The 18,045-nt window shown below is 38.6% G+C and overlaps 1 protein-coding gene across 3 annotated transcripts in view; it reads right to left on the reverse strand.

The window, feature by feature from the left end:
• DPP10 (dipeptidyl peptidase like 10) overlaps positions 1-18,045 on the reverse strand; it is a 548,469-nt gene that overhangs the window by 213,695 nt on the left and 316,729 nt on the right. For all 3 annotated transcript variants that reach the window (XM_056350156.1, XM_056350155.1, XM_056350157.1), the window contains exon 3: positions 11,991-12,086. In XM_056350156.1, coding sequence (XP_056206131.1) covers positions 11,991-12,086 — 96 coding nt within the window. The remainder of the gene's footprint in view (positions 1-11,990; positions 12,087-18,045) is intronic.

Here is an 18,045-nt window from a genome sequence, read left to right on the forward strand (position 1 = left end):
AACGTGTTAAAGCTGAATTGCCCTCAGGATGGGAGGCCAATATCTAAATGCTGTCAAAAAGCTGAATGTTTCTCCTGGTTCCCTGTCTTAGTAATTTTATTTTAACAAAGTGCCCAGAACTTTATTATCTCACTAGAGAGGCTACAGGTTTGTATAGCCCTGTTAATGGATCAAAATCGATCTATGTTTACGGATTTGGCAAAACAATGTAAGTTGCTATGATGATTACTCATTGGCAAATATCTCACACATTGCCTAGAAACTTTGTCAGATTGGATAAACAAGCAAGTAGCAAGTTGCCTGTGGTTCATCTCAGTTCCACAGTCTTGTACAGTACACATTTGATTTGTGCAACAGTAAGTTAAAAATGTAATTAAATCAGACTGTCAAAAATTAATAATTTGAAGTTTATAGCACTTCTGTTCTCACTGCACTTCACACATCCCCAAATAAAGACATAACTACAATTGTAAAGCACAACTTTTGGTCAGATGAAATGGCAGCCAGGTCTGCCATCAGACACTCCTCAGGCACTGTCCCCAGAGTGAGGGCAATAGTATGGCTTTGGTCCAGTTTGGGAGCTGGCTGCATGAGTGACACATCACATGAATGCCTTTAGCACCAGCCTCATGTCTCCTGCTCATCACTAGGGCCAGCTCTTGGCTCTCAAAGATCAGAAACACCATGAATAAGTGGAAATTCTCACTGCCTATATATGTCCTCCCAGAAGCTGCCTGGAGTTACAGAACAAGCAGATGTTAATGGGAAGCACATGCGTCCTGTCGCCTTTGTGCCCTCCACTGTACTGTCCATTCACACCTCTCTCCTGCTCCTGCCTCTGCTTTCTCTGTACCCAGTTGTTCTCCTTTTTTCTCATTATGTTTTTCTTGTTACTTGTTTTATGCTTTTACTCAGTAGATTTCTTCCTCCACCTTTGCCTTTCCCACCTCTAACCCTGATATACCTAAAAGGAATAGGTCCAAACTGCAACAGGATGCAGTTTGGCTCAAAACCGTGTGACACTTGCACCATCACACCTGCTCAACACAAACACTTCAGGGAGAATTTAACAAAACTGATTCACTGAATGGACTCTTGAAAGAATCCTAAACATATGACTTAAACATATATAACTAGGTATATCCACTTTCCCAAACGTACTAAACCCAAAAGTCCTTTTGTGTCACAGTGAAAGAGAGAATCAAAATTGTTTAAGTTCAAACCACATTTTCATATGAAGAATAACCTTGGCCTCGTACCCATTTCTGTCTGTCTGAACTGCCTTGCCACGCGGGAGGTAGAGGATTGGTTCATACATTTAAGAAAAAGAATGCATGGCACAGAAAGCAAAATAGACCAGGGAAATGGATGAATGAATAGCAAAACATGAGTCAGTGTCTCTGAAATCTGCCATTTAAACAGGAAAAGAAAAATCAGAGAATACACAATGGATTCAACTAAAGAGAGCAAAGAGAAAAAAAAAGGACTACAGGTGAAATAATTTTTTATATATGCCCATAGATATGTATGTTTAAAAAATGCAAATTTTATGGATCCATCAGGCAAACATTTCAGCAATATAGAATGGTATACAAAGCACTGTTCTACTGCCTTAATTCAAGAAAAAACAGCCAACAAAACATAAGGATTAGAAATGTAAAACTTTAGTTTTTAAAGGTAACTACTTTAAACACTGTACAGCTGAGCATTTGGTAAAGTACTTTCTACTTAGACAAATGAGTAAGAAAACTGAAGAAAAATTTAAAGGATTTTTTTTTAGGCAAATGGAAACAAGGCAAAATTAGCCAACAGCACTACTGCATGCAGCTACAACTGAAGGTATATCCCCATCCCGCACAGCATTCCTCTGAAGAGAATCAAAATGCTGATGAGTGTAATAGAGCTGACTTAAATGAGCCTTTAAGAAGGACCATAAAACCAGCTGCAAATATAAACAGCAGCTTCCAAAGGAAAATTTAACAGGTCACTACGAATCCAACCCATAGGGAAAGGATTATAGCTCCAGCTGGGCAACAGGTACCTTTCTGCTCAGGAGCAGTGGTGGTAAGGGGGGAAAACAGAACAAGGAGGCACAGGAGGAAAAGAACACTCTTCACAAATACATGAACCTGCTGATGCATGAGCACATACATGTCTGAAGTCTTTACAGGTAACCGAAAAAAAGTGTGGCGTTTGGGAGTCAACTCACAAAGCTGTTGTATAGCACCCACTGTCTGTTATCATTCCAAAACTCTCAATCCACTGCTCAGGTTTGCTCATGTAGTAAGAATATTTGTCCTAGAGAAGAGCATCCTAAGTGTAATGATGTAGCACATCCAGTTTATACTTGTTCATCATATTAAGAACTGCTTCCTTAGCCAAAAATGTATTACCGAAAAAAGGTCTCCCTCCTTCATGGACATTGCTATGGTAACCGGAATAGTAATCTTAATACATGCACTACACTCGGGAGACTTTTGCTTCAACAAAACAGGAGAACTAAGATTTATTAAGTGTCTGGTCCACCTTCCTAGGGGTTCACATGCAGAAATTACTGTACTCAACCCTTCAACATGAGGTTGCTATCTATATATATTGCTTGGAAAACGTAAACCATTCTGCTCGCCTCTTTCAAAACGCGATACCTTATACAACAGATACACTCTGCCTGTGTAAATATTTTCTAAGTATATTGATCTCTTTGTTACATTCTTAATGCTTTGGGTTGCAGAATCAGTCAAAAATCAATAGGGACATAAATTTTAAGAAGGACTGCAATGATTAGCTGTACTTTTGGCTAAAGGTAGCAAAAGAGTTGGAATACATGATTTCATTTTTTCCTAACATATCCCAATCTGTGGATTTTGTCCCATACCCATAGATTTCAACAAGCATGGAATCAGTCTACATCTTAATGAATACAACTAGAAGTTGTTACAAGAAGTAAAGATTCTTCAAGAAAATAAATTTCAGGTACTCTGTGGAGGAAGTATAACATCTTGTGGGGGAAAAAACCCTAAAAAACAAAAGTCAGAAAACAAATGACCAGGAAAAAAGAGAGCAACAAGACAGTGTAGAGGTCACAGCTAATATAATGGCGCATTAGTGCACAAAGAATATTGGTGAAAGGAGATTTCTAAAAAGGTGCACTAAGAAGTCATTTACAAAACGCAACAGTGACACAAGTTAATGGCCCTGAATACATAGCACTATTTAATGCTTGTTAACAATTATTAACGCTGGCACCAGTATCGATGCAGCAATAGGGCTTAACATAGTTGATCTGAGCAGAAATTACTCAAGATCTATCTCTAAGCAAGCAAGTCATGTGACACCTTAGAGACATCAATTAATACAAGAGCAGAAGGAAGTACAGTGCATGTAGCAGATTCTAATAATGTGGGCAGGCAGGGAAGATCGGTTAAAAGAGCCACTAAGTAACATTATTTAAAGACTAGACTGCATACAGTCTAGAGGAAAAAATAACTGAGGGAAAAACTCTATTGTGTTACAAGCAGTGAAATAAGGAACTTTCGTGATATCAAAACACCTTCCTGAACAATAGGCATACAACTGCTCATCCTCAGGGTGCAGAATCAAAGGATGAAAGGCAGAGTAATCCTCTGGCCGCCTGCCCACAGGGGAGAGCTCTGCTGCCATCCTGGTGGGTGCCCCACAGCTGCAGAGCCACAACATCTGAACAGGCGAGATTCACTCACAAAGCCAAGTCTCTGAATATGAGGCAGAAAAGTATCTCTGCCTCGTGGAAGAAAATTAATATTTGCTTTGTGATAATGATTATGGATTAAAGAGACGATCATTTTTCTATATAAATCCATACAGAAATGAGATGAAATCTCCACTTCCATGCAGAAAAAAAAATACAGGGTTTTCCCCACCCTGTTTTTTAAGGTTGCATGTTACATTCACGCACAGCTGCAACCCAAATTGTTTCATGCTTTCTTATTTGCAATCCTACTTACAATAGTGCATAAAATAATTTGTTTCAGTTTCTATTTCCTGCTCACATTAACACTTTTGTAGCTTTATACACCTCACATTGTTTATCTTCTGCTTTACATGCATTCTTCATGTGTAATATTTAAGAATAAAATAATTTTCTGACAAGATAAACATAGAGAAAACAAACCAAATAACTGCTGCACCTAAACTTTAAAAAAACCCACACACAAAAAAATCCCCCAAAATGCCCAAAATCAAACACCAACATAAAAAAACCCACAACCAATCACTCCCAAAAAAACCAAGCAGGAAAATCAAAATTCTTCTTATACCAAGAATTGTCATCGTTTAAGAAGCCACAATTCCTGCATCACGGGACACAACAAGGTATGCTGTCCCTCATACCAGGGTGGTCACCTCACAACCTTAGCCTGAATGGCCAACTGCCCATCTACAGCTGGCTTGTAGATAAGTCTTCAGCATCAGCACAAATACAGCCCCAAACTCCTCCATTCGATTCCCTAATGAGAGAATTAAATAATTCAATCCATTTCACAACAGCATTGTTTAAATTCTTTTATTAAAGAAGTTATTTTAATAAATCAGTAGAATGGTATCAATCAAAACTTTTAATTCCTCTTTTTAGCACTTTTTAAGAGAAACTTCAGCTAGCCTAGAGATATTCTCTGCCTCTTTTCAACTTTTCTGGGGATTCTCCAAAAATTAGTCTTAAAACTTGGCAAAAACTGGGTGTGTAATTCATACAACTGCTAGAGTTTTAAGAAAGAAGAGTTTTAGCTAAAAGCATCCAAAAATTGAATTGAAAAATCTAGGATTTTTTTTTCACCTGTTCTTCTACATGCTGCTTTTGCCTGCACAGGGAATCAAAGTCCAACCACCCTCTGCTGCCTTTCAGAAATAAACCCTTCACGCTGAACCACAGGCAACAAAACAACTCCCTGGCCTGGCTTCCAGCTTCAGGCCCTGCACAGACAGGTTCAGATAAATAATGAAAGCTATATACAGAGCTGGCAAGAGCACCACTGCACGTACCTCTCTTCACTTCTGCCCAAGTCCCTGACAGAGCATTAATACATCATATCACAGCCTAAATATCTGAATGCCAAACACAGCTCCTGCTAAACCAAAAATGCGCTTGTGCACAATGGCTGCATTCCAGCCTGGCCACTTCAGACTCTCATCTCATTTGCATGGGGGCAGGGGGGAATAGGACTTCACTCTTAGTATCCATCATAAATTACAAAAGTAATAGAAACATATAGATATGTAATTCTAATAGAGATATTTGTCTGTTTATTGGTTCCAACTTGGCAACAACTTTCTGGAGCAGAATCTATCTTTTATTGCTCAGTGATGGAGTGATTTCTTGCACTTGACCCATATCTATTGGCAAACATCACAACATGCTCAGCTTTGATAAATAAAGTTCATATTTGCCTCGTGCACTGGTTTCCCGCGCAAAATTGGCACAAGTGCTACTGTGGAATCTGTGCGTTGTGCTTCCCAAACCACTACCATTTTTATCATCCACAATTTTAAAAGCAATTTCAACTATCTTCATGCCAGGTTTCCCAAACTCACTTTTTATTTAATTTTTCAGGATAGACAAGAGCCAACAGAGTCTCAAGGAAAGCACCAGCTCAGCTTAAGCAAAGACTGCTATCTACACATTCCACTCTGCAGGTGATAAAGGCAATGTACAGCATGAGAAAGGTACCAGGGACAACCACAAATAAATCTATGGGAAGCTACTGTCTCATTTGCTCTTTAAGGAAACCAAACATTGTAACAATCAGTACTTCAGCCAGGTAATATCTTTCCACATTAACTTTAACACAAATTCTACAAAATATTGCAGTGAAGTTCAACTATAAAGCAAAAGTGGTTTAATATTTCCTTTTTAATGTTTAAAAAACAAAGGAAGAAGAAGAAGAAAGAGACTACTAAACATAATATATTTTTGCAAAATAAAGGGTGAAGGGGGAGAGGGATTTCCTCCATAAATCAGTCTCTTAGTTTCAGTGGTGTTCAAAACAGTAGGCATCATCCATTCTTTTTCTCTCCATGCTGATAGAATTGATGTGTGAAACTAAATAGAGAGGCCCACATCAGAACCAGTAAAGATGACTCAGAAAATGCAAGCCATGCCTCTGCTGCAGGTCATAGAGGAAATTTGGAAACAATATAAAACCAAAAATAAAACAAATAAATAAAAGAGCTTGAGTTAAAACAAAACCACATGTCTATTGCCTTGATGCTGTTCTCAAAGCAAAGTGAAAATATTTCTGGCTTGGGACAGAATGTTTTTTTATCATCTCCAAAGAAGCACATTAAAACTGTAAAAGGGGAAAAAGAAAAAAAAAAAAAAAAGAGCGTTGAAGGGTCTTTGCCTTGAAAACATATGTGGATGAAAAATGATTTGCTTTGGAAATTAAATCCAAATAGCTTATACCTGCTGAGATTGACAGCACAACCTAGGATTTTCTGCTGGACAAACTGATAAACCTCACTCCAAAACCAGAGTTTTATGACAAAAGAAAGAGGTACAAATATGTTTTCTCCAGAAATCTCTCACCAAAATGTTGCATTTATACTTTGATTAGTCAAAGGAAAGAACTGTATTCACCAGGATGACACTAAGGGACAAACCTACCTACAACTGTTCTAGGGTTTTCTGTATCATTTGCAGCAGAGAACAGGAGCACACCTGCCTCCCTGAGCGTGCCTCCCCACCACACACATGCAGAACCCTGCTTTAGCAGGGAGCTGCTGTTCCTCTGTAGAGGATGGGACAGGGCAGTGGTCATCTGTCTCCAGCAGCAGCCACCAGTCTCGGGGGGAATGGCAGCCTGTCCTGGCAGCTGCTTGCTGGAGGCAGAGTGTGGGTTAGCAGCTCCTATCTCATAAGGCACAGGAGCTCATGAGGACTATAAGGCAGGGAGAAGGTTAATATGTGGAAAAAATGCAGCTTCTGCATGAGGCACAAAACCCGCCTTGAAACTTAAGTTGTCACCTCATCCCCTTCAGGTCCTTTCCCTTGACACGAAGGTCAAAGTCCTCCTTTCCCTTATTGCTTCTGACTGATGGTGACTTCCTTATTTTCCATCCTCCTCCCAAAGACAGAGACTGCTGCTGCTTGTGAGATGAGTCTGGTTTGAATAAAGTGTGAGGTCCTACAGGAGGAGGGAATCTTTATCATATCTTGCCCTTTCAAAGAGCACTCCCCTCCCTGAAGTACCACTTAAAGCCCTTCTGTCTGCACTGTCATCTGCCTCCTCCACAGTCCTCTCCCTCACTACTCCAAAATGCTCTTGCATCAGCCCGACTGTGTTTGCCTGTGAAGATGTGATGCTGCCCAGCCATACACATTACCCTACATCCTTCCTGTGATAGCGTCGCAAGGGTCACTGAATACAATAACAGACAGCCGCTGCAGAAACAAGCAAGACAGAATGAGAGAAATATTTATCATCTCACAATTTCACCAAAGCACCTTACAGAAGTTTTACCCTAAGCAGACGCCTACATCCCTCCTGGCTCTGTAAGGCACAAACACATGTACTAAGGTGATTTGCTGAGCTTCAGGACAAGACAGGTTTCCAGGGCACAGTCTGCTGCAGGCCATCATCCAGACTTCGGTCCTTCTCTGACACTTTTCTTTCAGATACATGAAAAATATCAGTTGTGCTGACTACATATCCATCTGATGGAATACAAGCAAGGAGTCAACACACAAAGGTTGGCAAAGCTTATCTAAACAGCAAAAATGCAAGCAACTTCCATATTCGCAGAAGGATTAAAGGCAAAGATTCTGAATTTTATTGTCATTAACAGCCAGAGTTCCTAATAATAAGAGCTGTAAAGTACATCACCAAAGATCTAGGGATTAGACTGCAAACCTTTCAGGCCCTCATTATTTCTCACAGACCAGCAGACACATTGCTAAGTAACTTAATAGAAATGAAAAAAATATCCTGAAAAGTGCTTCAGTGTGGTTCAAAGATCCAGCTGCAGACTGCTGATATTGGCAGATAAGCAACGATTCATACACTGGTTTATGAATAACTAATAGAGCAATGATACAGTTGTTGTCAATGATACAGTTAGTTTAGAACTATGCTCTAATACATCACATATCATGACCTTCCAATAAATGTACTGTATCCAGAAGACGCGCTCCTAAGCAAACTGTGGTCATGAAACGAGATGCTATGCCCCACCTGAAGCAGAGAGTGGTCCCTCTTGCAAAATGGTTAGAATCCAAGAACAAAGCAATATGAGATACATTAAGTCTCTTAACAAGTTTTTTTGGCAAGGGAAAGCATAGAAGTTTAACTGCAGTGCTTTCTTAAATTTAATTACTCTGGGTATTTTAAACTACATTACAGTTATGTAATTAGACTTAAGTAAACCAAGATGTTTTGCCACCTAATGTAAAGCCTTAATCTGAAGCAACATGCTGTCAGATTTAAATACTTTTATTATTCACTGGCAGCATTTTAAACTCTCACTTCCTATTAGAAAGCCTGAAGATCAATAACGCTAAAGGAAGATGTACTGTCATTTAACATCTTCAAAACTATGCCAAGCAACTGGAAGGCTTTCTGAAATCAAAAGCTCTTTCAGATAACACAGACTGAACTGATCAATGGTTGTGTATACTCTCCAGCATGTCCTTTTAAATACAGTTGTTGAAGTGATCAGATCTATAATGCAAAAAGCTTAGTAACCTACTAAGTTGTTATTTTCAAGAAGGACACTAGCCATCATCCATATTTCCTTTCTCTTTCCTTCGCAAATTCTTACAAAAGATGACAAAAATTGAAGTCAGATTTAAAAAAAAAAAACTTGCCTTTGAAATCAAACAAAAAAAAGAAGAAAAAAAAAGGAAGGGAGGAAGAAATCCAAAAGATACCTGCATAGGTACATCTTCACATTACACTCAATGTAAATATATTATGTCACTTCTAAAACTAACTCCATTTTTTTCTTTTATTTTCTTTGGCAACAGCTGATTATCTCAGATAAAGAACATTTTCTCCACAGCTTTAAACATTTGCATAATTATTAACTTTGGTGTCAAGCATATAAATTTGTGGACTCAGTTTCAAGCAGAAAAGGAAATGGATTGTAAAAACTTCTGTACGCAAGAGCTTTCCTTATTAAAGAGTGGACTAGAAATAACTACATGGGGATGATTTCTTTAGTGGAGGAACTTGCAAACAAGGAAGAAATAACACGGAAAATAATGCTAGCCAAATTCAAATGTCAGTATAAAAAAATTCATTAAATAGTAGCAGTTAAATACTAGACCTTACATAAGAATACAGTGACTCACCTAGTACTCAAAATCCTTAAATCAGACATTTTTCTACAAACTATGCTCTAGACCCTTCAGAAAATGCTTACAGCAGGAATCACTTTTTCAATCTCTATTCCCATCTCTTCCGAGGAGGTCAAGATGATAAAAATTTCAGATGGTTACAAATTATTCTATCCCAAGAGGAGCAAAAAGTAATAGTAAGTAGCTACTTATTTTCTGCTAAAATCTTCCTGTGCAGAGTCCACACACCCTGTCAATATCCAAAGAAAGTGCCAAACGCTCCCCTCCAGCTCCACAGTAATGAATGCTGAATACTAAGTTATATATTTCACTCTCCACATATATAATGCCACCACTGCAATGATACCATGCCAGGAAAAAAAAAATAATCTTACCCTAAATTTTAAAGATAGAATCAGGAACCAGAAATGCTGCTTTGCAAGACTCCTTATTTTATTATCTAAGATACTGATTTCACTGACCATACTGGGAAATTTCAAAGTCTGTAATTATCCCCACTTCTTCCTAAATTCCCATACACACAAACACACTTTCTTCCTCTTTTTTTGTATCACTGGACTTCGTTGCTTCTTTGGCAAATAAACACAGGAACACACCTAACTGCAAGCTTAGGAATTCTTATATTGGCTGAGAAAACCAACAGTGCAGAAAGATTAGATATTAATACAACTGTACTGATAATAAAACACAAGGCTCTTCTTTACTAAACAGTATTTCTAATATTCAATAGATGGAAATGTTCATAACTGTACAATCTCACAGCTTTTAGACTAGATTGTTTACGACCTCTATTTTTCACACAATACTAGTAAAATTACCTTCCATTGGATGAGTTTCTTAAGATGGATTTTGAACACCACAGAACAAACCTTTATCCAAGCAAGTGTTTAGTACCAAATTCTAAATTTCTTTTTACCACATGTGAAAAACTCTTAAAAGAAGCTTTTATTTTATCACAGGCTGTAGAACACAGTTTAAAAATACAATAAACAACATGTTCAATAGTATCAACAATATTTAATATAACTCAATCCATAATCCTTTATTTTTATCATCCTGCATTCTGAAAGGAGTGATACCTTCATGCACAGAATATTATGCACACTATGAATGACTGGTAGTGTTCTTAGATGAGTAAATTCATGGAGGTTTTGAGTAGCAAGAGTAATGCATAGAACTAGCATAAAGATCTTCTTCCATTATGTACTTACCTGCTTTTAGCAACCACTTTAATTGACAATACCAGGTCTGTAATAACGTTGTTTGACAATTAGAAGAAGGATTTTTCAAGTAGGGTGGGGTCAAAGGCAGTTGCTTTGTGAATTCACAGAAAACAACAAATTCATCAAAAACTGCTTTAGGTTTTAACTAGCCTAACAGCCTTAACTGGAAAGATGTTTTCTGCCAAACACAAGAAACTGGTCATCTTGGCAACAGCACTGTTCTGGCTTTACCCAGCACCAAAGCTTTTGGCCCTGACGGCAGACAGAAACCAGTCCAAAGGAGAAGCAAATGGCATCTCAGGAACTGTATGGTCATTGGAGTAGCTGGGGGAAAGGGAGTGGCAGGGAACTAAATTGAGCCTCCCCTCTCACTCCTAAACTACTAACACTAACTACTACTCCTAACTCCTAAACAAATAACACTAGAGCTGGTCTGAGGATGAAAAATACCAATCATACTTTTCTCCCCTTTTATTCTTCTTTTTGAAACGCACTTATCCTTGTCATGCCCATTTCGTTCTTTAGAGTCTACAACAAAGCAACAATTCAATTCAATCATAGAGCTTCCTACAAATTATTCAGTTATTACTGAACACCAAAGTTGATTAATATAATTGAACCATTTCCCATGCAAAGTTATTGTGAATTTACATACACAATGACCAGGCTTCCAAACTCCTACTTCCCATAAAGCACTCCTTAACAATACTCTGTTTGCACAAAGCCCATTGTTACACCCTTGATCATAACACCTGGAGCAACACAAAAATCCAAGTATAACGACACAAAACAGATGGTCACTACTGCGTTACTTGTACATTTCTTGCAAACAGAAAGAATGTGAACAGCTCATATGATCAAGAGAAAAGGAGTTCAGTTAGTTGAAAAAGAAAGTTAGAATTTGTTTTCTTTTTTACATTAAAACTATATATAATATTTCAAAATCTGCATACCATTTATAAATCATTTAATAAAGTAGACCATTAAATACAACTTGTAGACATCAGAAAATGACTAAGAGCTGTACAAGTACATTGAAATATTTAAGAATCCATTCCAGATGGGGAGTCAGAACCAGTTCTCAAATGCCCAAGCTCAGATGTTAAAAGAAAAATTTTATTTTCTGAATTGATCTTTTTGTGAATCTATAAACAAGATCCAGATCTCAAAAATAATTCTTCGTCACTGCTTCCAACTGAGACAGTAACACAAACAGAGAATTTCAGTGGGTTTCTACTAGATAAAGATTTAAAATTAGAAAGCCACTTCAAAAATTAATGAAACAGACATGATTCAGCACTACAAGGAAAAGTGGGACACTGGCCAATTTCAAGAGTTTGAAATCTTAACTGATTCTTTCTCAGTGCCTGCATAATGATATCATTCAATATCCAAAATTATTCCCTAATTTCAAATTACATGAGAGATTACACACTTACCATTAATCCATTTGGCTTCTGGATTATGAACTACGAACTCTTTTCTGAAGAGATCTTCCAAGGACAATCTGGTTTCTGATGAATTTGCAAGTTCATCTAAAATAAACGTAACAAGACCATTTTAGATAGTTATTAAATACCATCTATTCAGTGTCATTCACAAAACATTGGAATTACAGATCCAGAATACATAGTTCAAAGGTCCTGTCAAAATCAATAACAATACCTTGCTCTTAATTTATTTTTATTTTTTTTGCTACAAGAAAATGTTTCCTTTTTCTTTAGTAAAGCTTTGGAAAACAAAGCATTGGTACCTTACATACAGGACACCTGAAGGATGTAGTGCTTGGCTATTTCCTATACTGGAACTGTAGTGGCAGAGCTCCTGCTTCCCCAGCCCTACACCACAAGAAAAGTCTACAAACCAATACAAAAAATTTTCTGAAAGCCAAAGGATGTAGGCCACATAGACCACCTATACAGACAAAAACTAAGTAAAATACTTTGGTAAATAAATTTGGAACCAATTCCACCTACTCCAAAAACTAAAATGTGGAGAAAAAAAATATTTCTATATGCACATTTTATAGTCTGTGGTTGCTCTATAGCGATAAGCACAGCGAAACATTTGGCTAACAGCCTTGGTTTTTTTCACAAACGTGACAGAACCCAGGAATATTGTGCTTCTGAACATTAGCCAACGTTGACTTTCAAAGCAAAAAAAAAAGTTGCCAGCTCCAAAAATAATCTCCATGCTTCAGAAAAGGAAAAAGAAGCTCTGCTAAATTCTACTTCTCTTGACACCAACACATGAAATCAGAAGGACTATTAAAGCAAAAGTTTTGCTGTCAAAACAATTTCCAATGAATAGTCACTGAGAGCAGCTATGCACTTCACCTAACTGCTTTAGGCTATTTAAAAAGCCGCTGCCAAAACTGCATTATGTTGCCTGTGCACTAGCAAAAATATGCACCTATGCACTTCCTACACAATCAACAAGACAGATGTCCAATCAAGTCTTTTAATAACTTTATTATTATTATTGGATACGTTTGCCATAGATTACTGCAGTATCTCTGTGCTCTATGAGCTTTTCCTTCCAACATGTCAGGCATCTACCTTCTCTACAAGCAGACTTTTTGTTAGTCAGATTTTGTCCTCACAGATTGCTGATACTAAACAGTGTTGATGATGACAGACTCTTTTCGAAAAGGAGTATCTAGAATCACAGCAGTCAAGGAGCAATCCTGTTATCCTTACGTCAACCCAATATGTTAGCAGCACATTTTAACACATAAACGTGCTTTGTAAAGGTTGTATTACGTAATACATTTCAGATTAAAATATGACCCCTTCACAATGAATAAAGTCAATCATAGTTTCGTTATTGGTCTTTATTCAGCCAAATTTCTCAATTAGAGGCCCAGCTGAAAGCTTACTGGAATCAACAACTATATGATTTTTTTGCCTTTCAATGTCAGCGCTGCCTACTGCAGCCACTTCAGCTAGTATTTATACTATGCATCCTTGCTGTATCAAAAAGAAACTCTTTTTTAATGCACGTCATAAGTTTCTGATAGACACAAGGCCATCACAGCTGCTCACTCCATGGCACTGCTGCATAATGCACACACCTTCCTCCCAGGTCTAGCAAGGCACCAGTAAGCACTTAGTCACTGTAATCAACTCTTCTTGCACTTCATGTCTTAAAAGGCTAAGCATGCAGAGTTGTTCAAATCCACTCTCATAAGACAAATGTTATAATCCTTAAATAAGCTTTTTGCCCTCTTCCTACCTTCCAGGAATCAAAGTAGTCTGTTTGGGGAGGGGGGTCCGTCTCCAAGTCCAGCATGGGACACAATATTCCACTTGCAGTCTTACTAGAGCTTTAGAGCATAGTAACATTATCTTTCCTGATTTATACCTAATCCCTCTGTTTACTCATCATGTGACCTTGTTAGCTCTTGCTCCTGACACACAGAGTTTTTATCTTCAAAGTAAGCACAAGTTGTTATATATGCTATAGTCAGCTCCACAAATGCATACCCCATCTTAAAAAAGCTACTTCTAATTTAACAGCATCAAATACTGTGTTCTTCATATACCTGTTTTCCCCTTTCTCCATAACCTTGCTGACTACCTACCCTCAACAATCTGTTTTCCACCACCTATTTTGATTCAACACACCCTGGTCCTGATGCTCTTTGTGATCCCAAAAGGATTCCCCTTCCAACCTTTCTCGAGTTTGTTTCTATTTATTGTGACCCTTTATATCCTGCCAGTTTGTGAACTATCAATCAAGCTCACACAAGCTGTTATGTTGCCAAGAGCTGTCTTACCTAAGACAGTTTAGTTTTCACAGATTTTATTTGTTATTAACTGCTTTAATAAAAAAAAAACTCTAAAAAAATACATCAACTGCGTACAGAAAAGCTATTAGAGAAGAAAGGTACACCAGCTCTTCTCTCTGTCTTCTAATTAACATGCCTGCCAAGTAACCTTGATACAAATTGGATTTTAAAGTAACTTTTCAAATTGCTGTTAATATTGCTAAACTGAAAGAAACTGGCATTTTAAAGACTCTTCACTAGATGTTTGAAAAGTAATTTTTTTTTCTAACGCTGAAGTCATTACCAAAATAGAGCCTTGTTTGTAATCCTGGATACTAGCTTTCCACTATCAGTATTGTAGGAGGAGAAGACCAGGTCTGAGACCATCGAAGGAACCTGAAGGTTCCCTAAGTCCATGGGACCTGGTGAGATGCACCTGTGGTTCCCGAGGGAACTGGCGGAGGAAGTGGCTAAGCCACTATCCATTGTATCTGAGAAGTCGTGGCAGTCCAGTGAAGCTCCCACTGACTGGAAAAGGCAAAACAGAACCCCCGTTTTTAGAAAAGGGGAAAAAAGGAAGACCCAGGCAGTTATGGGCTGGTCAGTCACCAATGTGCCTGGCAGGATCATGGAGCCGATCCTCCCGGCAACTGTGGTAAGGCACATGGAAAGTAAGGAGATTATTGGTGGCAGTCAGTACGGCTTCACTAAGGGCAACCCATGCCTGACAAATTTGGTGGCCTTCTATGATGGGCTTACAGAATTGGTATATAAGTGAAGAGTGACTTGACGTCACTGTCCTGGACTTGTGCAAAGCATTTGACGCTGTCCTGTGCGACATCCCTGTGTCTAAACTGGAGAGGCATGGATTTGAGGGACGGACCACTTGGTGGATAAGGAATTGGCTGGATGGTTGCACTGCACTCAAAGAGCCGCAGTCAACGGCTCAGTGTCCAAGTGGAGAGCCGTGACGAGTGGTGTTCCTCGGGGATCAGCATTGAGACCTTCGCTGCTTAACATCTTTATCGGCAGCATGGCCAGTGGGATCAAGTGCGCCCTCGGCAAGTTTGCCGCTGGCACCAAGCTGTGTGGTGCAGGAGACGCCTTGGCAGGAAGGGGTGCCATCCAGAGGGACCTTGACAGGCTTGAGAGGTGTGCCCAAGTGACCTCATGAAGTTCACCAAGGCCAAGTTCAAGGTCCTGCACCTGGGTCGGGGCAATCCCAAGCACAAACACAGGCGGGGAAGAGGATGGGTAGGAGAGCAGCCCTGATGAGAAGGACCTGGGGGGACGAGAAGCTCAACATAGCCTGGCAATGCGCATTTGCAGCTCAGAAAATGAACGGTATCCCGGGCAGCATCAAAAGAAGCGTGGCCAGCAGGTCAAGTGAGGTGATTGTCCCCCTCTACTCCGCTCTCATGAGACCCCACCTGGAGTACTGTGTTGAGGTCTGGGACCCCTGAGATAAGAAGGGCATGGACCAGTTGGATTGAGTCCAGATGAGTCCACGAAGATGATCAGAGGGCTGGAGCACCTCTCCTGTGAAGACAGACTGAGAGAGTTGGGGTTGTTCAGCCTGGAGAGGGAAGGTCTTATAGTAGCCTTCCAGTACCTAAAGGAGACCTGTAAGAAAGCTGGAGAGGGACTTTTTACAAAGGTATGTAGTGGTAAGACAAGGGGCAATGGTTTTAAACTGAGAAAGGGTAATTTAGACTAGATATAAGGCAAAAATTCTTTACTTTGAGGGTGGTGAGGCACTAGCACAGGTTGCCCAGAGAGGCTGTGGATGCTCCATCCCTGGAAGTGTTCAAGGCTTTTAGCAATGAGGTCTAGTGAAAGGTGCCCCTACCCATGGCAGGGGGGTTGGAGCTAGATGATCTTTAAGGTTCCTTCCAACATAAATGATTCTGTGAAGTACTTGTTTTATTTTAAAGGCGCTGCAATTTTCCAATTTATGTTTATTACCATGTTACCAAACAGCCTACTATCATTCATTTTCATTTACAACTTTATTTACTTATTACTTGAAGGAGTAGTATTTTCAGTGTCTTCACACCATTTCACATGGATTTCTGTATTTCGATCTGAAATAATACATATTTTCTATAGAAAATTAATACCGATTAAAGAAGATACAATATCAAATGTTAAAAACTAAATGGCTACCTTTTAAGTATACATCAAACTACAGTTCAACAACTGGTATGTATTTACTGAAAATGACAAACCTGCTTGTGCTTACTAAACTAGAATACTGCAAAAGCAGAAATTAATAGCCTTGTTATTGTGATGAGTTTATAGGATATTATTTTTGCAGATTAGAAGTAGTCTAAACACCTTATAAAATTTACCTTTATACTTGGCAAATAATAAACTACACTACATCATTATCAGTTTTAACTCAAATGCCTTACTGTCACTTCTGAATTAAGTTTTAACACTAGAAATTAGCATAAAGCCATGATGTTAAATGCCATCTGAAAAGTGGAAAAACACCACTAGTGAACTGTATGCAATCTAACAGGTATATCATTATATCAGGGAATTAGCACAGTTTGTATTATATTTGCATGAAAAAGGAAAAACAATATGCCAGCAGGTAGTCAGATATCCAAATTTTTTTGCTGATTTACAGCAGTTACAGGGAGCCTATACCTGAATCTTCTAGTAATGAATCTCCCCTTCAGTAAAAAACTATTTTTAATTTGCTTTCTATTCATTTAAAAGTAACATGAGAGATGGTGCGGAGGGGTCGGTCCCAATCCTGTTCTAAACAGAATATTTATCTATTGGACGTAATCCAAACGGATTCTCTTCCTAGAGCTTTACTGTACTCAATTTTAAAAAAAGCATTTTCTGTCAGTTTGGCTGACCTAAATGTTCCTTAAAGGAACGTTTCTGCAAGCTGTTGTTCTTCTCCACCCACCCCCCCATGAAGAGATGGCAAAGGAAACTTGGAGTTTGCTTTGAGTTTATGATTAGAGTCACATGCCACTTTGCTCAGCAGTAATTACCCTGTATCAGCATGCACTGTTTAAACATCACTATCTCAGTTAAGGAGTCCCACATAAAACATTTGAGTCTGTCACACCTTCAGAAACTGTTAAGTTAATATGAAGGTAGAGCTAATGTCATCCCCAGAATGAAAAACATCCTTAAGTGTTGTGGCAAAAGACCTGAAGAAGGGTGGCAATGACTGTACAAATCTTACACTGTTCTTAAATGCTTTTTCATACAAAAGCTTTCAGCTGTTAGTACTTCCAATTGAGTGTTTCTCAGTTTTGAAATACAGATCAACAGTAGTTGATCAGATAGGTCTTCAGATAACTCCTACAATGTGGAACATACTGTTATGATGCAAAGCACAAAAACATGCTGATTTAAAGGCAGGAGTGAGGCACTAATGCCAGAAAATCTACCTATGAGCGTTTCAGGATGTGCAGATATGTAACAAAACTTCAAAAACATGAAATAAAATAAAAACAGAACAAGAAAGATACCTGTTTTATATTTGTACTAACTTACAAACCAAATGATGGCATCTCATAAACAGCTCTTTCTGTCTCTGCCCTGGCCATTAATTCCCAATATAAAGTAAATTATGAATATAGGATTACTCCCAAGGTATTTTCTTCTTTGGCTGTCTCTTAAACGCTTCTCTAGAAGTCCTCTCCAAATACCACACAAAAGTCACTAGATTCATAATTAAATTGTCCCCAAGGACA

The sequence above is a fragment of the Falco biarmicus genome, chromosome 8 (assembly GCF_023638135.1).
Source record: "Falco biarmicus isolate bFalBia1 chromosome 8, bFalBia1.pri, whole genome shotgun sequence".
Lineage (NCBI taxonomy): Eukaryota > Metazoa > Chordata > Aves > Falconiformes > Falconidae > Falco > Falco biarmicus.